Source organism: Nerophis lumbriciformis, linkage group LG34, assembly GCF_033978685.3.
Source record: "Nerophis lumbriciformis linkage group LG34, RoL_Nlum_v2.1, whole genome shotgun sequence".
Lineage (NCBI taxonomy): Eukaryota > Metazoa > Chordata > Actinopteri > Syngnathiformes > Syngnathidae > Nerophis > Nerophis lumbriciformis.
The window spans coordinates 20,725,155-20,749,563 of NC_084581.2; the positions used below are offsets into that span (position 1 = coordinate 20,725,155).

A 24,409-nucleotide genomic window follows, 5' to 3' on the forward strand; every position below is an offset into this window, starting at 1 on the left:
ACTGATTTTTTATTAAAAAAAATATATTTGCTGTTGCCATTGTTTCACAACTGTAAAGCTATTTTTTAAATAACATTTAAGCGTTGTAAACTACGTTTCATATTAAATAGGGCTGTTGAACGATTAAACTATTTAATCGTGAATAATCGCATTTTCATTGTTAACTTTAAATTAATTGCAGATAAGTATAATTTTCCATCATTAATAAGTGTACCCTCAACAGATACTTTTCTAGGGGGGCTATCGCAGCTGTAATCTGTGATATTTCTACCTGGATAAATGCTTCTGATATTGTGGACATTACATGTTGTACAAGTTAATGGTCTTCATATTGCTGCATGACATAATCGTCTGTGCAGACAATATGACAACATTTCATCAAAGTCCAACAATAACATTTTGAGTTATGTTGCTAACAAACCCAGGCGAAAATATAACCTTGTTGGTGAAAGTCTGCGAACTAAAGCGCTACCTTCGCCTCAAGCGTTTCCAAGGCAACACAGAGCGGGTTTCGGTGCACCACCGCGGATGGAAGGAGCGCGAACTCTGCACACGGCAGGAAATATGACAAGCTACTTGAAAAACCATCACCCGGGAAATATATTTGAAGCCAGCAAAGCTAAACATAACATTTTGAGGTATTTACAGTATTAAATCACCAAAATAATTCCCGGGCACGGCCCCGCTGCTGCTCACTGCTCCCCTCACCCCCAGGGGGTGAACAAGAGGATGGGTCAAATGCAGAGGTTATTTTCACCACACCTAGTGTGTGTGTGACAATCATTGGTACTTTAACTTTAACTTTTTAACTTTATTAAAAGTTAAATTGTCAGATATTTGTGGATGTTTCTGCACAATTCCTTGCACTTGAAAATACATGTTTATAATAAATATGATTAGAACATTTAAGCGTTTGTTTTCAATTACAGTACCGGTAAGTGTGTTTATCCTAAACATTCAAGACACTTCATTTTACACACTATGGTATTTTTACTAAGAATTTTTTCCCCCGACAAATTCACAATAATATTGTACTGTGGCCTTAATACTTGATAATATTGTAACCTGAGATTTTGATATTGTTACATCCCTACTAGAGATATGTGCTTTTAACTCATTGTCATTATGAGAATATTCTATTTTTCATCTTAAAAACAACAAAAAATTATTTCATTAGGATTTTTTTTGTAAGGGGAGGGGTACTGGGGGGATATAGAAAACGACTCATACTTATTGATAAATAAAGAAAGTTCATGAAAGGTTTTAAAATGGATACACCAGCGTAAATTAGTTAATTACAATAAAAAAACTATAAAAACTAAAACAATAGAACAACCTACTGTGACACTGATTACTAAAATACTACATTCCTGCTTTTCTACCTTGTTGAGGTCACTCTTTTTGGGAGTAAATCGCAAAAAAGCTGAAGAAGAAGCAAAACATTATTTTATGTGATATTCAAAAGTTGTATGTGACTGATGTGTCCTGAAAAATCCTTCCTTTTAGAAGAAGTGGCTCACTCTATGATGCTCTAATGTACTTTAAAAATGGTCATTATCTATTTTAATTGCGCAAGTGACATTTCCACGGCAAGTGACAAGACTTCAGGGGGTTGTGTCTTAAAAGCATCTTGTTTTTCTTTTAATAAAATGCTTCAATTCTTGTGTGAGGTGAGTGAAAAAGAGGCTAAATGCAGGTAGATAAAACACGGTTTTTCAAGTGCGGTATGTGGCTGGATGGCTTCTGGATAATGAGGTTTTTTTTCTCAGCGTAACAAGCTAAGAAAATGCTTTAACTGTTAAAAATTAGTGTGAGAGCAGTTTAGAGACGCTTTTGTGACTGTCACCCAGGTGCTATCTATTCACCAGGATGCATTTTTGGTATGTACACGTTGCAAAATCAGCAGAAAAGACACTCATATTTGGGAGCTAATTAACGTTGTTTGGAGAATATGACAGGTCACTACTGCAGGTCCATGCTGTAATGAGTTCACACGGCAAAAAATATTTGTGATAATTAGCTATTTGGTCATTTTATGCTGTTTTGTAATGCAAATGAGCAATGCATGAATAATGTGCTTTACCGTGTGGACACTTACTTGATGTAATACGGCACTTTGTTTTGAGAAACCGCTCGTTGCCAGGGGAGCTGCACAGAAGCTGGGAAAGATAAAAAAGACAAAGATTAAGAGACAAAAAAAGGAGTCAAACGCCATTCGAATAGGCGCTTTTACTGCGCTGGATAATAACATTAATAAGGTTGGCCTAAAATAGCTCGTAAGAAAGAGCGTTTGCCATGCAAGAAGAGAAGAATACATTTGAAGAAGAAGGAGGAAAAAAAAAAGAGTGTGAAATATTGGTCGATGGCGACAAATGTGTGCAGAAATGTGTCACAAATATCCGATGCAGCATTAAGACTATTTGCCTTAAGAAGTATTCCCACTTCTCCTCCTCTGTCAAAGACTTATACGCACGCATACGGGGGATGAAAAGAGATAGTACAAAATAAGAGCACTACTTTATTGATCCCTGAGGGAATACGACACTACGAGTGTAATGAGAGCCAATGTGAGATGGTGCTGATAGTGCAGACTTTGTTCGTATTAACACAAGGATTTTCTTATGAAGGAAAAAAATAGATTTAAAAAGAATATCTCTCCATTATGTCGTTTAGTTTTTGGGTCACTTTTTGGAAAACTCCGAAATAAACTCAATTACAAGCTATTATTCTTTTAAAAAGGCAAATAAGCAAATTTAATCAAATTTAATTTTAAGAATATTTTCATTAAGTAAAGCATAAGGCATATGTTTAAGCATAAATTACTGCTGATACAGTAAGTGAAAGGAATTGCCATTTTCTTTTCAGTCTTTTTTCAAAATGCCCCTAAAAAGAATTGTGTTCCATTCAGGTGAAAGCATGTTTCTCCAAATGTTGTAAGGTTTTGTATTTAAATGACAAGAAGAAAAATATAAATATTTTCCTTTGAAAAAAATTATTGGAAAGGTATGCTTTTCCTTGGTGAGCAATCCATATCTCCATCTTTTTCTGCTTATCCAAGGGTGGGTCGCGGGGTCAGCAGCCTAAGCAGGGAAACCCAGACTTCCCTCTCCCCAGCCACTTCAACCAGCTCCTCCTGGGGGACCCCGAAGCGTTACCAGGCCAGCCGGGAGACATAGTCTCCCCAACGTGTCCTGGGTCTTCCCCGTGGCCTCCTACCAGTCGGAAGGCGTCCTGACCAGATGCCTGAACCACCTCATCTGGCTCCTCTCGATGTGGAGGAGCAGCGGCTTTGCTTTGCGCTCCTCCCAAATGGCAGAGCTTCTCACCCTATCTCTAAGGAAGAGCCCCGCCACCCGACAGAGGAAACTCATTTCAGCCGCTTGTACCTGTGATCTTGTCCCTGATAACCCAAAGCTCATGACCTTAGGTGAGGATGAGAACGTAAAGCGACCGGTAAATTAAGAGCTTTGGTTCCCGGCTCAGCTCCTTCTTAACCACCACGGATATATACAGGGTCCGCATCACTACCAAGGCCGCACCGATCCGCCTGTCGATCACACAATCCACTCTTCTTTCACTTGTGAACAAGAATCCGAGGTACTTGAACTCCTCCACATGAGGCAAGGTTTCCTCCCCAACCCGGAGATGGCACTCCACCCTTTTCCGGGCGAGAACCATGGACTCAGACTTGGAGGTGATGATTCTCATCCCAGTCGCTTCACACTCGGCTGCGAACCGATCCAGTGAGAGCTGAAGATCCTGGTCAGATGAAGCCATCAGGACCACATAATCTGCAAAAAGCAGAGACCTAACCCCGCAGCCACCAAACCGGATCCCCTCAACGGCCTGACTGCCCCTAGAAATTTTGTTCATAAAAGTTATAAACAGAACCGGTGACAAAGGGCAGCCCTGGCGGAATCCAACCGACTTACTGCCGGCAATGCGGACAGTAAGTCCACTGTAAGACTGTAAGTAAGACACTGGATAAAGAAGCTCTGACACCGATTATACTGGGAGCGGACTGCCACAATCAGACAGTCCGATACCTCATACTCTCTGAGCACTCAGGACTTCCCGAGGGACACAGTCGAATGCCTTCTCTGAGTCCACAAAGCACATGTAGACTGGTTGGGCAAACTCCCATGCACCCTAAAGGACCCTGCCGAGTGTATAGAGCTAGTCCACAGTTCCACGACCAGGACAAAAACCACACTGCTCCTCCTGAATCCAAGGTCCGTCTATCAGGCGTAGCCTCCTGTCCAGTACACCTGAATAGACCTTACCGCGAAGGCTGATGAGTGTGATCCCACGATAGTTGGAACACACCTTTCGGTTCCCCTTCTTAAAGAGGAAACAAACCTTGGTCTGCCAATCCAGAGGCATCGCCTCCTATGTCCACGCAATGTTACTGAGTTTTGTCAAGCAAGACAGCCCCACAGCATCCAGGGCCTTATGTTATATGAGGGATTATTAATACAATTTAGCGGTGAATTCAGAAAACATTGTTTTAGTCCTAAAAAGAATAACAGATATTTTTCTTAGGGTTTTTTAGGGGATAAGAAGAAAGTGGGAAACAAATTAAGATACATGCTTTTGCTTGAGAATTTTTTTAAAAGTTTAAATGTAGAAGAAAATGTTGCTTCTCCTTAGACCACAGGTGTCAAACTCAAGGCCCGGGGGTTAGTTCTGGCCCGCCACATCATTTTATGTAGGTTTCAATAAAATACTTTTTTTTTTTTTCGCATTCGGTCTTTCAATTTAGACAGAAAAAAAAAAGTATATTTTTAACTTCAATATTATCTGATCATGCCAATTATATTATTATATAATGTATCGCAAATCTATTTTTGTGAGATAAAAACAAATAGTTAAATATCTGCATGTCACCTTTATTTATGATTTCAAAGCAAGTTATACATTAAAAAAATCTAATAATCAAATGCATATGCATTTAGATTAATCATGATTAAACACAGGTTATTACCCGCATGCATAATGTAAATTCATTTTAAAAAAGCGGCCCTCTGAAAGCAGTCATTACTGCGATGTGGCCCTCAATGAAAATGAGTTTGACACCCCTGCCTTAGACAGTCTAAACCAGTATACCTCTTAAGTAATTATTTGCTACTCACTTGATAAGAAATGTTGAGAGGAGGGGCCAAAGTCTCGGTGGGCTTCTTGGAGGAGCTTCAGTCTGTCTTCGACTGCCACCTGCAACCACATGTTCCATATGAATATTGTATACATCACATTGTATCTCCCACTGTCTCCAAATACTGTACTACACTGATGCCAGCACAGTCACATATTTGTGTTACATCGTGAGTCAATGCACAATCCCCGCAATTATGAACCTTTTCCATGTTGGATTTTTTTATTAAAGAATATTTGGTGGGTCTCCACAATACCTGTAGTAGTTTCCATCTCATGTTGAGCTGGTCCAGTTGTCTGGAGGCAGTAGAGGACAGCTGGATGTCCAGTGGTGTCAGTTCTGCAGAAAGCTCATTTACCATCCGGACATCCTGACGCAATGGGGTGATCTCTTCTCTGAAGGCCTGAACACAATGTTGTTCACATCGTCAGTGAAGTGGACGTGCGGTATTATTATTCTATAGTAGGGCTGCAACAATTATTTTGATTAGAAAAAAGCTTCAATGTATTTTCTGTTGCTTTGATTAATCATTTAGTGCAGTGGTCGGGAACCTTTTTGGCTGAGAGAGCCATGAAAGCCAAATATTTTAAAATGTATTTCCGTAAGAGCCCGATAAAAAATATTAACACTGAATACAACTAAATACGTGCATTTTTAAGTTAGACCAACATTTTTAGAGTATAATAAGTTTCTTATTATTTTTAATAACTGTTATTCTGAAGCTAACCAATAATAGATCAAATACTTCTTACCATTAATGCAACTTCAGGTGCTGCATGGTTTTGCTGATGGCTTTGTAGTCTGGTTGATACGTGGGTATTTTTAACACTGTAATTACCAGCGGAATTATTCATTACTTATCGTGTTAAACAATGACAGCTACGATTTATCTGAGAGCCAGACGCAGTCATCAAAAGAGCCACATCTGGCTCTAGAGCCATAGGTTACCTACCCCTGATTTAGTGACTCTAACTAATACAACTTGATAACATCCAGACTGCATGGAGTGCCCTGAACTTTAAAAATGCAGACGTACGTTGGTGTGTTGCGGCAAACAGCAAATATATCAGAGTTGTTGTTGTTCTTTTTAAATAATACACACCTCGTAAAAGTGCAATTTCAATGTTGATGATTTATTTAGTAGAAAAATGAATGAAGGTTATGGCAAGTAAATAAACATTACTTAGCTATCTTCCCTAAAATACGCATTGAGGCTATAAAGTGTGTTTATCCGATTACTTGATTAATCGAACAAATTAATAAATAGATGAGTTGATTACTTAAATAATTGATAGCTAACTTTTATTACTACTATATATACAGTGTATTATTTTACATATTTTAAATATATATTTGACCTGACATACAAATAAAAGGAACTTGACGAAAACGTGTAATATAAGTGATATAAAAGTGTGAGAGACTTAGACTTAGACAAACTTTATTGATCCACAAGGGAAATTGTTCTTTGTTATTGTTGAGAGATGTCAAAAACAGATTATCAATACGTCAGAGCATAACATGACAATCGCCAGATGCCATTCAAGTTCATCAATTCCCCCCAAAAACGGATTAACTCGCTGGACTATAAAAACAATTTTAACACACATCCGTAAACGTGGATGCATATGCAAAAGTGCAATATATTTATGTGTACAGTAAATGTATTTATTTATATCTGCACCTTATTGCTCTTTTATCCTGCCCTACAACAAGCTAATGTAACAACATGTCGTTCTTATCTGTACTGTAAAGTTCAAATTTGAATGACAATAAAGGAAGTCTAAGTCTAAATGTCTTTTGAAAACATAGGCAAAGTTTCGACACAGTTTCATTTTAATTTTTCTTGGTTACAGTCCACTTGCAATGGCTGTGCTATGCGAATGTTTCTATGATGTAATTTTAATTGATTCATATGCTCGACAGTAAGCATTTAGTGAACATGCTCACCACCGTCTTGTCGATGTGGTCTTGCAGTGAGTCGATCAGCAGGTCGCCCACAGGCTGCCAGCTAGACTTGGCCTCTTCGGCCTGGGTCAGCCGCAGATCCAGCTGGTCCATGGAGCTCTGAAGCTCCTGCAGTCGCTCAAGGGCTTGTTCCACTTGATTTTGCCAGCCTCCAGCGTGGCCTCTCAGACGCTCCCAACGCTCCCTCACGTCACCTGTCTGCCTGCGGATGGCCCGAGCCAACCAGCGAGCCTTCTCTTCCGGGCTGGGGTCTGAATGAGAGAAAAGACATCATAGGCCTTGCTCACACTGTAGGTCAATTCTGATTTTTTTTGTTGCCTGTATCAGATTTTTCATGTCAATGTGAACAGTGCTATTCTGATTTTTTTCAAATTAAACTTTGTCTCTTTCTTAAGTGAATATAAATCAGATATGTATCCAATGCGACTGCAGTCTGACAGATCGGTCGCGTTCATCCAACCAATACGTCATCAAAAAGCGATGTGCCATAAGTCTTCGCTAAAATAGAAAGTTGAGCAGACAACAGGCAAAAATAATGTTTTCGGAACCCACATCAATGTTTCACCACTCTTGTCTCCGACAGCTCGCCCACACGCTCTTTGGAGCAGACGTCGAAACAAACGTCCCACAAACTGCAAGAGCCAAAATGCTTGCCCTCTTCCTTTTTTATCTTCTACTTGCATTCGTTTCAGAAAATGTTGACCTTGATTGCACAAAATCCGTGAAATTGCCACAAATATGTCAGTAGTGTGAATGTTGTCTGTCTATCTGTGTTGGCCCTGCGATGAGGTGGCGACTTGTCCAGGGTGTACACCGCCTTCCGCCCGAATGCTGCTGAGATAGGCTGCAGCACCCCCCGCAACCCCAAAAGGGACAAGCGGTAGAAAATGGATGGATGGATGTCAGAACTGAGCCACGTTTATTCCCGTAAACACTGCAACTAGTGTGATGTCAGGACGTCATGTCTGCTTGTGGGTCAAATTGTGTTTTGTTTTGTAATGTGAATGAAAACTTAAAAAGATCGTATTTGACAATAAAATCCGAATTGGACATCCCACCCTGCAGTGTGAAGGTAGCCTTTGTACACTATATTGCCAAAGTATTTGGCCACCTGCCTTGACTCACATATGAACTTGAAGCGCCATCCCATGGAATTGTCCAAAATGTTTTGGTAACCTGGAGCATTCAAAGTTCATTTCACTGGAACTAAGGGGCCAAGCCCAACTCCTGAAAAACAACCCCACACCATAATTCCTCCTCCACCAAATTTCACACTCGGCACAATGCAGTCCAAAATGTAGCGTTTTCCTGGCAACCTCCAAACCCAGACTCGTCTATCAGATTGCCAGATGGAGAAGCGTGATTCATCACTCCAGAGACCGTGTAAAGCACATCACCACTGGACTCTAGAGCAGTGGAGACGTGCTTTACACCACTGCATCCGACGCTTTACATTGGACTTGGTGATGTATGGCTTAGATTCAGCTGGTCGGCCATGGAAACCCACTCCATGAAGCTCTCTGCGTACTGTACGTGGGCTAATTGACGTTTGGAGCTCTGTAGCAACTGACTGTGGAGAAAGTTGGCGACCTCTTTGCACTATGCGCTTCAGCATCGGCTGACCCCTCTCTGTCAGTTTACGTGGCCTACCACTTCGTGGCTGAGTTGCTGTTGTTCCCAAACGCCTCCATTTTCTTATAATAAAGCCGACAGTTAACTTTGGAATATTTAGGAGCGAGGAAACTGGATTTCTTGCAGAGGTGGCATCCTATGACAGTTCCACGCTGGAAATCACTGAGCTCCTGAGAGTGGTCCATTCTTTCACAAATGTTTGTAGAAACAGTCTCCATGCCCAAGTGCTTGATTTTCTACACCTGTGGTCGGGCCAAGTGATTAGGATACCTGATTCTCATCGTTTGGATGGGTGGCCAAATACCTTTAGCAATATAGTGTAAGTAACACTTGGAGGATGCCCTGTGGAATGCATTGGGTTATCTCCAATCATGCTTGAGCGTGATTGACGTCTAATTATTATTTTTTGTCATGCACACAACAATAAAAATCCAATGAGAGTCGATCAGACAAAGTCCTTTAAGACAGCATAGCGCCAATCTGATGATATTCAATCTACTTTGATGAAACAACATGCGCACACTCTGATCTTCACTCTTTTTTATCTATTTTTATTACCAGACTACACTTTGATAGCCACGTCAGCGATGTCTGCAGACCCTCTGATGTCTCGCCACACCCACATCACACCCTCTTGGTTTGCCTTAATTACTTACGGCAGCATTTGAAGGCAAATATGCTGACTTGATAAAACGCCAGATCATAGCTGAGTGAGTCGTTGCATCATTTTAATTTTGAGGTGTTCCAGATTTAGGCTAAAACTAATTTTAGCATTAGCTTGGATCTTAAGCACTTAGATCTTAAAATAATAGTTGTAGAATAGTTTGTAGAGTAACATTTGGACATTTTTCTATACATTTGAAAACCAATAACGATTGGTATTCTGCCGGATGACTACTCGAACAGTGTATTCAGTGGAGGAAAGACAGAGCGCCTTAAACAATTGCAAGCCACTTTAATGATTGACATGTTGACCGCCCCGTAATAAACCATCTAATAACTGATAGTAGAATCAGATCATGCAGGAAAGCAAGATTTTAAATATGAAAGTCTAAGGACCTGAGCTAGTAAGATCCTAATAACACGCAATAAACAGCGTGTGCAAACAATAACATTGCATGTACTAATAGTGAGCGGGTTGTGTGTGATCTACTAAGACTGTGTACAATTGAGAAGTGGTGCAGATTGCCTTATTTAAAAGAGTTTTTTTCCGTGCACGAGGCGGCTTTCACCACAGAGACATCTTGATCATTTACTGCACATGTTATCACATCTGTGGCGTTTTGCTATACTTTCAGACATGCAGCAGACATGTACCACTTTTTATGGGCATTTTCGAAGCAGTCTTGCGGTGCATCTACAATGGAAACAACTTTCTGTTCTTTTTCTTTAGCACACTGAAGTTGCACTCATGGAAGAGGCTGACACTAGCTGCGAGTTTGCGCTCCAGAGTCCAGACGCAAGAAAATGCATATTAAATGTTTTTGGTTCACATAGGAGATATGTTAATATATATGAAAAAACAAACTTAATTGAAAGAAAAACGCCATCAGACATCAAAACACAATAACTGAATTCATTTTAATCAACTCCTTAATAGGGCAGCAACTAACAATTGTTTTGATAGTCGAATAGTCAACGATTATCTTAACAATTAGTCAACTCATCAGATAACAAAAGCATACACATATTTAATAGCTCTCATTTTTCTATCGACTTTTAAATGCAGCTTAAGTTATTTTAGGCATCTGCTTATGAACAACAAAAATGACTAATTTATTCATAAATATTTATTTTTACTGTAAATGTGCTGCTCATTCAGCTGTTCCAAATATTTTAATCACTAATAAAATGTTGTCCATTTAAAAGAAAGCAAAGACAAAGTTCTGAAAAACATTTACCCTTGTCTACGTAATTAAAAAAAAGTTAATATAGCGGCAATAAAAACAAACAACAAAACCAAAAATCTAACTTCCTCAAAAAGAAAAGCATTTTGTGATGATGTTTAAAAAGCTACAAACCTGGTATATAGATTATTGATTAACTCTTGGCAGTTTTAGCACTCAATGTGTAGAAATAATAATGCTAGATTCATTCCTAAAATGTTGGCTATCTAATAGATTATATGTTTAATATTATGATACCTCTGCATTGGTGCCTGTCTGTCTCTCTCTCTGTGTGTGTGTGTGTGTGTGTGTGTGTGTGTGTGTGTGTGTGTGTGTGTGTGTGTGTGTGTGTGTGTGTGTGTGTGTGTGTGTGTGTGTGTGTGTGTGTAGGTGCATGCGCACGCGGTTCGCGTTTGTTAAAGTGCCTTTTTTTACGGCATTGCAAATTGACGCCGCTTTAAAACGTACGTGAATTGATGTAGAAAAAGTTTAGCTGGCTGACTTTGGCTAAAATGATAGTGAAAGTTATTTTTCACATAATTTCGTCTCACTCTTGTTAGCTCGCTAGCAAGGTAGAAGCTTACAATCGTACTGAGGCTGTCTCCGCATCCTCCCTCCAAATTTTTGACATTATGTCTCCGCTTTAAATGCTCGCATATCCTCACACTTTATATGTTATCAATGGCAATGTTTTTGCGAGAGACCCACTTCTGCCCGGAAAAACACGAGTTATGACGTCACAACTGTTGTCGACAAATATAATTGTCGGCGACAAATGTTATTGTTGACATTTGTCGACTAATTGTTGCAACACTACGGCGTGGCGAAGTTGGTAGAGTGGCCGTGCCAGCAATCGGAGGGTTGCTGGTTACTGGGGTTCAATCCCCACCTTCTACCATCCTAGTCACGTCCGTTGTGTCCTTGGGCAAGACACTTCACCCCTTGCTCCTGATGGCTGCTGGTTAGCGCCTTGCATGGCAGCTCCCGCCATCAGTGTGTGAATGTGTGTGTGAATGGGTGAATGTGGAAATACTGTCAAAGCGCTTTGAGTACCTTGAAGGTAGAAAAGCGCTATACAAGTATAACCCATTTATTATTTATTTACTTAAGTCATTCAGCAGCTATAAAATGATATTGCTGAAAAGACAATATGTCTCATGTTTTTGTTTGTGACAGTCCATATATGTTGACAAGCATACGTAGGACAGAGCTGCAGTGCAATCACCTCCTTTCTCATAGCCTTGTGTGTACCTGTTTTAATACACGCAAACCTTCAGTAGATCAGCCCCTTAGTGATGATTGAAACAATGATTGACAAGCCTGAACAGTAATTATAAAGCTGACCCATGACAGTACATTCTGCCAGTGAAGGAAAGAAAAGTGACTTATAAATGCAAGCCTAGGATGATACAACTATATGATTTGATGATACAATTATTTTACAAAATGATCGCTCGAAAGCAGCTGGGATAGGCTCCAGTACCCACCCTCCTCCAATCAAATTCATCCAAGGGTGTTCTATCGCAGTGGTCCCCAACCACCGCGGACCGATTGGTACCAGGCCGCACAAGAAAAAAAAAAGAAAAAAAACTTTTTTTTTTTTTTTTTTTTTAATTAAATCAACATAAAAACACAATATATACACTATATATCAATGTATATCAATACAGTCTGCAGGGATACAGTCCGTAAGCACACATGATTGTATTTCTTTATAAAAAATAAAAAAAAATCACCCCCCCCAGTCCGCGGGACAAATTTTCAAGCGTTGACCAGTCCGCAGCTACAAAAAGGTTGGGGATCACTGTTCTATCGGGACTCCATGAGGGAGAGTGTGGGGCCCGCTCTAAACTGTTCCCACAAGGTTGGGAGCATTGAATTGTCCAAAATGTTTTGGTGCAGCTGCTCGGCTATGGAAACCCATTCCATGAAGCTCTCTGCGTACTGTACATGGGCTAATTGGAAGGTCACATGAAGTTTGGAGCTCTGTAGCAACTGACTGTGCAGAAAGTCAGCGACCTCTTTGCACTATGCGCTTCAGCATCTGCTGACCCCTCTCTGTCAGTTTACGTGGCCTACCACTTCGTGGCTGAGTTGCTGTTGTTCTCAAACTCTTCCATTTTCTTATAATAAAGCCGACAGTTGACTTTGGAATATTTAGGAGCGAGGAAATTTCACGACTGGATTTGTTGCACAGATGGCATCCAATAACAGTTCCACGCTAGAAATCAGTGAGCTCTTGAGAGCAGCCCATTCTTTCACCAATGTTTGTAGAAACAGTCTCCATGGTTAAGTGCTTCATTTTATACACCTGCCAAGTGATTAGGACACCTGATTCTGATCATTTGGATGATCAGAATAGTGTATGTACTAAGCCTTAGAAATGATTGAAATAATAATTGACAAAGAGACTGTTCATGTCGCAACTTGGACTATGGAGCAGCTTACTGCGAGGCTTTCGCAGCTCGCTGAGATGAATGTTTTCCCGTGGTGCAAATCGACTTGACTGGACATGGCTTGAAGGTAAATACATGCTTAATCTTTGACTATAAAAAGAACAAACAAAAGGCGCGCACAAGGCGGAGACACAAACTTAGCGTATGAGCAAAATCGTAAACACATAGCCTGAACTATGGCCATAAACAAAACACTTGCTGTGGCGTGAAAAGTCAAAACAACAGAGCAATGGCATGAGCACTATGGCATGGACCGCGTAATCATTGGAGTATCAGGAGTAATGTTGCCAGGCCGACTACCTGGCAACTACAGGCTTAAATAATAGTGACATGATTAACACAGGTGTGTGAGTCCAAACAAATCAGGTGCGTGAGTCCAAATGAATCAGGTGAAACCAATGAGCTGTCATGGAAACCAAAACAAGGGAGCGTAAACAGGAACTAAAAGAGTCCAAAAACCAACAGAACCTAACCAAACAAAACATGACCACAGAAGATGACAGTTCAATGACTGCCTGAACAGTGACAACTAATTAAAACTGAGAAAAACACAACTAAAGAAAAGGAAAAGTTGTGATCGGTTATGATTGACATCAGTGATGGTCAGTAACAAGCAACGTGTAACTAAGCTATGTAGCTTAACTACATTTTCCAGTAGCTTGGCTACTTTTTTAACGAGTACCTTTTCCTGCAGCTTAATTACTTTTAGACCCATGTAGCGAGGTAGCTTACATCAAAGCTACAAAGAAAGAAAAAGAACTGCGAATTCAGGCCCCCCAAAAACATGGGAAAAATTACAATGACCTGGATGAATGAGAACATTTATACATGCAGAGAAAATCCATGATGTTTGGTTGGTGTTCGTATGATGAGTCACAATTGCCTACGATTAGGGCGAAACATCAAGGACTGGTCAATCAGAGTCAAGTTAAGGAGGGTCATTGAAACTAGTAAGCACAATCATAACAGTAACACACTAATGTCAAATGACAACAAGGGAGTCGAAGACAGAGAGACGCTTCAAGCTGACGACTCAACAACAAAAAAAACATACGTAAAGAAGGCAGAGGAAATTTATCCCGCAGATTAGATTTTTCCTTTAGTGATGAAGATGACATGCAGGAAACCCACAATGAAATGTGTTCTTGGTTATATTTAGACAGATGTATGCATTTAGAGAAAACAATGCCCAAAATCTAAGTTTTTAGTTGTTTACTCTGTAAACCAAAATCATAACTGCTCTCATCATCGAATACGTCCAACACAAATTTAGGAACACACATTAAGGTGAGATTAATTCATGAAAAGTTTTACTGCACATAACCATTACCAAATGTCCACAAACAACACGCAAGTCATTGTGTTTTTTTTGTCAAGATATAGATAGATGCTGTTTTCTTTCCATTTTTTTTTTTACTGTAGGCAGAGAAAATGAATAACATTTTAGGGGTGGGCAAAAGAAAAGGAAAACTAAATAAATACATACAGTAAATACATACCCCTAAAGGTAGTTGTAAGGTGTCCCAGCTAAATGACACGTAGTTGTTAGTAATGGACCCTTATTGGACCCTTTCACACTCTAAGTTACATTAACATTGATGTTATACATGTGGGCCCAAAGATATGAATGCCGTTAAACATAGCTTTGATGTAGCTTGTAATGTAGCTTACTACAATATCCAAGTAGCTTGCCCATCACTGATTGACATGTAGACCACCCAATGACTAGATATAGCAAATGATTGAAGTTGCTACAATAATCATTCACATTAACACATAGGGGGTGACATTAAAACCAATGAAAGTTCTGCCCAATGACCGCATTAACAATGGGACAAATAAAAAAGGACATCTGGTTACCGTTTTTGCGAAAAGACCGTCGGACCATGCGGGAAAGTGAGACTGAAAACTAATACAACACTCAGTGGCGATTGAAACATGGTTTGACAAGTATTGTAGACCACCCAATGACTGTTTCAAGAGTAAGATGTAGGTTCGATGACACAATTTGACATACTGTAATGATTTCTATGTAGACCACCCAATAACTGCCTGATCAATTACCCAAAACATGAAGATCATGTAGATCCCCCAATGACTAGATATGGCCGATGATCAGGTTGTAACAGTAATCATTGACATTACCATCCACAGAGTGACATCACAACCAATCAAAGTGTTATGTTAATTGCGTAATGACTACATGAACAGTCTGTGGTTTAAAAAAAAGGACATCTGGTTTGTTTTGCGAAAAGACCATTCGACCATGCAGGAAAGCGAGACTTAAAGCCACTGCAACCCTTAGTGACAATTGTACTAATGATTAACAAGTACTGTAGACCACCTAATGCCTCAAAAGTAAGATGTACAGTAAGTGTGATGCCACAATACAACACTCAGTGGCGATTGAAACACGGTTTGACAAGTATTGTAGACCACCCAATGACTGTCTCAAGATCAAGAGTAAGATGTAGGTTCGATGACACAATTTGACATACTGTAATGATTTCTATGTAGACCACCCAATAACTGCCTGATCAATTACCCAAAAGCCAGCCAATGAGAATATAATTAGATCGTAATGGAAGGAACAATTGCAAGCCTTAATAAAAATTGACATGTAGAACCCCCAATGACTGCTTGATCAATTATATTGACATCGACATGGAGGGGGTGTTGTTTCAAAGTGCTATGCATCATAAGTGACCTATCGACAATGAGTGATTAAAAAGCTGGACAGTGACTTTTGGCGAACCAACCTGTCTTTGGATGCATGTTCTTGCGTGGTTCTCCAGGACCTTCGATGGGCTGCTCGGCCAGAAACATCCGAGCTTGTTCTAACGTGCTCATCACCAGCTGCTCGCGTTCCTTCAGCTCAGTCTGTAATGTCTGCAGACAGGTAGACATATAGCGCAATTTCAGGGTTTGTTTTAAAACTTTAGTATAAAGTAATGAGTGTTTTTACAAGTGTAATAAAGGGAGGCGAGGTGTTTAACGAGGGCAAGACCAGTCATACAAGTAAACAATAAAAGCCGAATAAGAATGAGAAAAAAAATTGAAACTGAAGTGAAGCTCCTGCATTTTCCTCAAAGAGAAGACGGCAGGCTGATTAATGAGCTAATTAATGCATTTCCTGTGCAGGTTTTTGCACGTCTGTGACTCCTGTCTTCCGATGTGGCCGGTGGAGATGAACTCTGTGTGAACCTGGCGGCTTCTGCGAAGATTTCATCACATCACGAAAGAGGTGCTTGGGATTAACATCACAGGCCGAAGAGGCACAGCAGATGTTTACTTTCCGGCTTTAATGGTGGTGACGAACAACACTGGCAACAGCTCATTAAGGCGCCTATCGGGTGACCATACTCCGGTACCGTAGAGGCGGTGTTACTGAGGGCAATGAGAGAATCAAGGAAGGTCAGATGGGGTATTTTCTCAGAGGGCGCTGTTAAATTAGCCAAGTGATGTTAAGAATAAAGTGAATTGCTGGCCGTGCAGGAGAACCCCTGCAGGAATTATCATTAGAGCGCGACAACAAAAGCACACGTCAAACTCATTCTTTTATGAACCAATGGCTCAGATAACCATGAATGGAAGCCACCGCTTTAACCTTAGCCAACGACACAACATATAATCTTCACAGTCCGCCATAAAAACAGACGGAAGCCGGGGGTGGGGGTTAAGGGTTATAAACGAGTGTAATCATTCTTGTTTTAATATACGTGTGACCCCACGAGACTCGGTTGCCTATCGAGGTGTGTGATTGCTTTACGAGAAGGCCATGTAGTGAACCACACCATGAGGCAACTTGATTAGCTCAGTTTTGCGACACAAAAATATTAAAAAATATATATATATTAGTGGTGTAACGGTACACAAACATTTCGGTTCGGTACGTACCTCGGTTTAGAGGTCACGGTTCGGTTCATTTTCGGTACAGTAAGACAACAACAAAATATACATTTTTTGGTTATTTATTTACAAAATTTGTAAACAATGGCATAACATACATATACCCACAGGGTCCATTGCCAGGGTTAATGTGGTCAACATATATAAAATAAAAACTAAATATGATAAGGCTCAGAATGGTTTCTTAACAAAACCTTTCTACATATAAAGTGCTTTTTTTGATTGATTGATTGATTGAGACTTTTATTAGTAGATTGTACAGTACAGTACAGTACATATTCCGTACAATTGACCACTAAATGGTAACACCCGGATACGTTTTTCAACTTGTTTAAGTCGGGGTCTACGTTAATCAACATTAAACTGCCTCAAGTTGTTGCTCAGATTAAATAAAATAACAAAACATTTCTTCTACATATAAAAAGTGCAACATTAAACAGTTTCAAGTCAACTCGGCCTCAGATTATCTTTTCTTCCCACCGCCCAGCCTGGCTAACTTGGCAGTAAGAGGATATATGGGCTTATTGTTCTTCCACTATAGAAGTGGGTCAAAATCTAGTTTCTAATGCAATATGGTCTTAAATCTGCTGCTACTATAAAAACATTTGTTATTGTTTTAGCCCTGCCTGACTCGCCGAGGAGAGGCTGCTTGAATGCGGTGGTGACACTTCAAATGGGTTAGCATGTTTGACGTGTTGTCAGAAGCTGCTGCTGAACAATGTTGGCAAACCTCTGTCCTCCATTGTTGTATCGCGCAGCCAAATTGTTCCCAAACGGGAGATCTTAACAAGGCAGGAGGGTCTTCCAGCTCTGGCTTTTACATGTTGTAGTAGCCCGGTCGTTGTCAGCATGCCGTGTGTTGTGCCTCGGTGTGCATTTTTTACACAACGTGCGGTACACTACTTAATATGTCCGTGTGGAAACTCGTTCGGTACACCTCCGAACCGAACCCCTGTACCGAAACGGTTCAATACAAATACATGTACCGTTACACCCCTAATATATATATATATATATATATATATATATATATATATATATATATATATATATATATATATATATATATATACTATTTTCAAATGTAACACCATTGCACATATTACAGTTATAAAAATACTAATAAAAACCCAGAAAATAAACAAATTAATAATAAAAACAATTAAAAATGAAAATATTTTTATTTATTTATTATTTTATTTTGAAAAGCAAAAACTGAAAATTAAAACAAAAAACAAGAAAATAAAATCATTGTCACAGCAGTGAGACCTGACCACGCACAGCACGATCGAAAACGGTTTGTGTCCTCCATACAATCGCACCTGAGTGCTACCACCTGAACCCTAGATTAAATGAGGTTACCATAACAACGGTCCCATCCCTGATGGGGACCAGTGACAACCGTTAGCATGAACAGAGGCCAGCAATCATTTATAGAAAACAAAATAAAAACAATATAAACAAAATAAGGACATTTGGCTCCAACAATCATTATTTTATAATTATAAGGTTCTGGTTCAGTTCCTGCTTTCGGTCCACCCAGGACTTGGACCGTAGTCCTCCAGAATGAGAGTCGAGCGTATTAGGCACCGAGCCAAAAGCCCCAGCTGTCAACTCAGTGTCAAACACTACTCTTAAGTTTGTCAAGGAGTGAGGTTTACAAATGTACAACATACACACGATCCGGCAAAGAAGAGGCTGAAACGTTGGAGGAGACGAAAGCCGAGAGAGTGCGACATTGTAACAATGCAAATTTAGAACTTGGAGCCTGGCTATGCAGAATTAATGTATTGCTTACCCAAATCAACTGGAAACATCTGGACCAAACAGACAACTGTACATCGAGTGAGTCACTATACTATTGATCATGATACACCTCCCAGGGGGTGATCAAGATTGATGGGTCAAATGCAGAGAATCATTTCGCCACACCTAGTGTGTGTGTGACAATCAGTGGTACTTTAACTTTTTAACTTTTAACATGCAACAGGTTACTGTACACTACAGTACACACACTGTCTAGCTAGCTGTGTACAAACAAAACATGAAATATGGGCTAATACTTTACAGATACTTTAAAGGCCTACTGAAACCCACTACTACCGACCACGCAGTCTGATAGTTTATATATCAATGATGAAATCTTAACATTGCAACACATGCCAATACGGCCGGGATAGCTTACTAAAGTCCAATTTTAAATTTTGCGCGAAATATCCTGCTGAAAACGTCTCGTATGATGACGTCAGCGCGTGACGTCACGGATTGTGGAGGACATTTTGGGACAGCATGGTGGCCAGCTATTAAGTCGTCTGTTTTCATCGCAAAATTCCACAGTATTCTGGACATCTGTGTTGGTGAATCTTTTGCAATTTGTTCAATGAATAATGGAGACAGCAAAGAAGAAAGCTGTAGGTGGGAAGCGGTGTATTGCGGGCGGCTGCAGCAACAACACATACACAGCCGGTGTTTCATTGTTTACATTCCCGGAAGATGACAGTCAAGCTTTACCATTGGCCTGTGGAGAACTGGGACAACAGAGACTCTTACCAGGAGGACTTTGAGTTGGATACGCAGACGCGGTACCGTGAGTATGCATGCAGCTGCGGCTTCCAAACATTTGATCGCTTGCCCGTACGTGCGTGCCGCTATGTGCATGTCACGTACGTAACTTTGGGGACTTTGGGGAATTATATGTGCTGTATGAACTTTGGGGAGGTGAACGGTACTTTGGGCTGTGGGATTGAGTGTGTTGTGCAGGTGTTTGAGTTGTATTGGCGGGTTGTATGGACGGAAGGGGGAGGTGTTTGTTATGCGGGATTAATTTGTGGCATATTAAATATAAGCCTGGTCGTGTTGTGGTTAATAGAGTATATATATATGTCTTGTGTTTATTTACTGTTTTAGTCATTCCCAGCTGAATATCAGGTCCCACCCGCCTCTCAAAGCATCTTCCCTATCTGAATCGCTCCCACTGCCCTCTAGTCCTTCACTCTCACTTTCCTCATCCACAAATCTTTCATCCTCGCTCAAATTAATGGGGAAATCATCGCTTTCTCGGTTCGAATCGCTCTCGCTGCTGGTGGTAAACAATGTGCAGATGTGAGGAGCTCCACAACCTGTGACGTCACACCCGTCTGCTACTTCCTGTAGAGGCAAGGCTTTTTTATCAGCGACCAAAAGTTGCAAACTTTATCGTCGATGTTCTCTACTAAATCCTTTCAGCAAAAATATGGCAATATCGCGAAATGATCAAGTATGACACATAGAATGGACCTGCTATCCCCGTTTAAATAAGAAAATCGCATTTCAGTAGGCCTTTAATATGATTGTTCATGTTTTTCATTGAGTACAAATTGGTGTCGTATCGCAGTGTTTCGTCCTGACGTACAAACTATCTTATTTCTTTCCGTAGTTAGCTTTTATGGCTAATACCGAAGCACGCCGATGTGTTACTACGATAGAAAAAGACTTCCTCGGTGTTCGCTCTAACAATAACAATGTCGCTACAGCTTGGTTACTATGAAGTATTGTTGACGGTTTTTGGATGCATTTTTAAAGAGATTTAGAGGTAGAATGGATTGCTCCCACTAGCTGCATTGCTCGCCACCAAGAACGAGCCAATTTCTTTGTTAGAATGCGAAAAAAAACTACAAACTTTTGTCCTCTTGTGGCTTTGTGGTTAGAGTGTCCGCCCTGACACTGGAAGGTTGTGAGTTTCAACCCCGGCCGAGTCATAACAAAGACTATAAAAATGGGACCCATTACCTCCCTGCTTGGCACTCAGCATCAAGGGTTGGAATTGGGGTTTAAATCATCAAATGATTTCCGAGCGCGGCCACCGCTGCTGCTTACTGCTCCCCTCACCTCCCAGGGGGTGAACAAGGGGATGGGTCAAATGCAGAGGATAATTTCACCACAGCTAGTGTGTGTGTGACTATCATTGAGACTTTAACTTTAACTTTAAATTAGTAATGTTTTATTCTTTTTTTTCAACCAATTAACTCAACTTTGTTTATATTTTAAGTATATTTCATTTTTGAGATCTGCTAATATTTTTCTAATTAATTCATAAAATAGTAGTATTTTTTTAATTAACATTTTTTTGTAAAACTTTGTTATTTTATTTTTATTTTGAGAGCTTTTAGTATTTTAGATTAGGGTTGTCTAAAATGTTTCCACCTAGAGCTGCATACTGAAAAGCCAAGAAAATATATTTTAAAAAAAGGTGCTAAAAACATACATATATTTACAAACAAAACTTTGTGTCATAGGTGACTAAGTATATAATTATTCATTATTTGTTTAAAATGTTCAGCTTTTTGTCATTTCATGTCGATGTTTTGCTCTTTTTTCTTACATTTTTACTGTTCTTTTTTTAAGAAAGGTATGGGATGATTTGAAAATACACAACTTTTTACATTTTTACAGACATGTTTGGTATATTTACACAAAATATGGGTGTCAGATCGGTATCGGTATGAATTTTACACACACATCAACCCTAAACATATGATTTTCCTTTTTCCAAATGTTGAAAAAAAAAAAAAAGAGATGTGATCATAATCAATAATAGAATTATTACTTAAATATGACAATAAAACACTTAAAAACAATGATAGCAACACTCTCACACATCATACAAAAAATATTTTAAAAACCTGAAAATTATATTTCTTTTATTTGTAACGTTCATATTAATAACTACCGGTACATAAATCAACACAAAAAAGGAAGCATGACTACATTTAAATTGTAACACATATCTGACTTTTTTTTCTATCCAAAAAAAATGTAAATGTGATTATTTTACCTGCCAAGTGATTGCAATTATTCTTGTTTTAATATTTGTGTGACCCAAGGGGACTCTTTTGCCTGGTGTGTGATTGCTTTAAATATTGCTTTACATATGCATATAAATGCAGCTGCATTTTCACTAGCATGTTACATTTTTTGGGATCAATTTTACTGTATGATTTCAACATCTCCATAATACAAGTTGATAGAAAAGTGATTTTCTGCTTTTTCTTCTGCTTCCATTTTTGCCCTTTAACCTTTATTCCTGAGGTGAATCAGGCAACATTTCACACAGTTCCCCAAGGGTCTTAAAAGTACAACTATTCTTGTAACCAACGCAAAAGCCTGTCTATTAAAATGGGATCAGAAAGAAAGACGGCACGAATAAAATAGTTTAAAACCTGGACATAAGCCTAAAGTGTTCCTGTCTGCACAAAAATCTGTAGACTTCAAGCAGAATAGACAGTAACTTAGTCAGGAGGTTGAATAAGGCAAAAAGTTACTTGTGAGAAGCCTCGGTAGGAAATAGAATGTATTCGATAAGGTGTTAGGACTTTTCAATCAAAGACTCATACTAAAGTTAAGAAATGTTTTGTTTGCTGAAGGTCTCCCCTTAAAATTGTGACGTTGCTGACATAAACACTGTCTAGTCATTGGAGCTCGCAAAAAAAGTTGTATAAGCACTGAACAGTAATGTCTAAAGTGAATTTACTGTTGCCATGGCAATGACAAAGATGCTGCACTCTCCTTAGTTGTTCTTTTTAAGGGACAATTTAATACATAAGTGCAGTCTTCTTATTTTTTAACATTTAGTTATGAAACATATTGTACTGGAGCACTTTCGTCTTGTGATATTACATTCAAAGAAAGATGATTATGATTGTTTTACAAACAGACATTTAATTTGTATGTATTGGCTTTGACCAAGGGATAGGAATAAAGGCTAATAGTATAGTAGTATAGTACCGCGATGCTAATGAATCATATTTGGTACTATACCGCCTCTAAACGTCATGTCATTGTTGTTTTTACAAGCAGAGGAGCATGTTCGGCAGCGCACAATCATGGAGTACTTACAAGCAGACACAGTGTGTAGACAGAAAAGAGAGAATGGACGCATAACACTGAAACACCCTCAGGAAGAGGTGCTTTAAGACATGGCTTGCCAGCTAGCGGCTAAAGTCCAGCCGCAGTCTGCAATGTTTTAGCTACTTCTACATCACTAATCCTTTATTCGTCTCCATGGCGACAATTAGAGTGAGTTTCTTACAAGTATCATCCCTGCAGGACGAGGAATAGCTAAACAAATGCCATTGGTGGATCTACACCTAACATCCACTGTAATGATACCAAGTACAGTAGCGTATCTAGTCGATACTACTATGATTACGTCGATATTTTTTAGCATCACAAACTCTTTTTTTCATTTAAAAAAAATGTATATTATGTTTATAAACTCAGGAAATATGTCCCTGGACACATGAGGACTTTGAATATGACCAATGTATGATCCTGTAACGACTTGGTATCGGATTGATACCCAAAGTTGTGGTATCATTAAAAAAAAACAATCATTGGCACTTTAACTTTAACTAATGTAAAGTATCCAAACAAGAGAAGAATAAGTGATTATTACATTTTAACAGAAGTGTAGATAGAACACATTAAAAGAGAAAGTAAGCAGATATTAACAGTAAATGAACAAGTCGATTAATAATTCATTTTCTACCACTTGTCCTTAATAATTTTGACAAAATAATAGAATGATAAATGACACAATATGTTACTGCTAATGTCAGCAGCTAAATTAGGAGCCTTTGTTTGTTTACTTACTACTAAAAGACAAGTTGTCTTGTATGTTCACTATTTTATTTAAGGACAAACTTGCAATAAGAAACATATGTTTAATGTACTCTAAGATTTTTTGTTAAAATAAAGCCAATAATAAAAAATTTTGTGGGTTCCTTTATTTAAAAAAGTATCGAAAAATACCGAAAAAGTATCGAAATACATTTTGGTACCGGTACCAAAATATTGGTATCGGGACAACACTAATATGTAGTACATACTATCGGTCATTTTTGAGACATTGGTAAGATTAAATAAGCTCTGCTTCTTCCGACTCCTCTTCGAACATGTCGAATTGTCCAAGTGTAACCATGTAATGTTCCGCAGTGCAACTTGTTAAAAAATGACTGAAACAAATAAAAACATATTACTATGGTTCTTAAACAAATAAACTATGACCAAATTATTAGATTTTCCTAAGACCCAGCGTCTTCTGTAGTGAACATTTATTTTGTCAGTCACAAAAATGGTCCCGTTATGCAAAATACAAATATCCACAGCAGAGGATGCTAGTTCTTGGGAGGTACGTACCATAACACAATTAACATTATAAATAAATACTTACTTTTCAGCAACAAAAAGTTATTTAATTGTTGTTAAAATGAATACATGACCACACATGAACAGGAATGAGCCACTAGGTAAATACAAGGTAAATACAGTACATTTATAGAAGATATGCACAAGCTTTAAGTTAAAAAGGCTTTCAATTCCTCTGAAAAAATCCTATCTGGACAGTGAGTGATAAGACATGGCTGCTG

The 24,409-nt window shown here is 39.1% G+C and overlaps 1 protein-coding gene across 10 annotated transcripts in view; it reads right to left on the reverse strand.

Annotated features, from left to right (window-relative positions):
• The window catches only part of utrn (utrophin), a 430,508-nt gene that overhangs the window by 98,014 nt on the left and 308,085 nt on the right, over window positions 1–24,409 (reverse strand). For all 10 annotated transcript variants that reach the window (XM_061929658.2, XM_061929664.2, XM_061929663.2 and 7 more), the window contains 5 exons: window positions 15,854–15,983; window positions 7,103–7,371; window positions 5,409–5,555; window positions 5,133–5,211; window positions 2,099–2,159 (listed from right to left, as the gene is read on the reverse strand). In XM_061929658.2, the coding sequence (XP_061785642.2) occupies window positions 2,099–2,159; window positions 5,133–5,211; window positions 5,409–5,555; window positions 7,103–7,371; window positions 15,854–15,983 (686 nt within the window). The remainder of the gene's footprint in view (window positions 1–2,098; window positions 2,160–5,132; window positions 5,212–5,408; window positions 5,556–7,102; window positions 7,372–15,853; window positions 15,984–24,409) is intronic.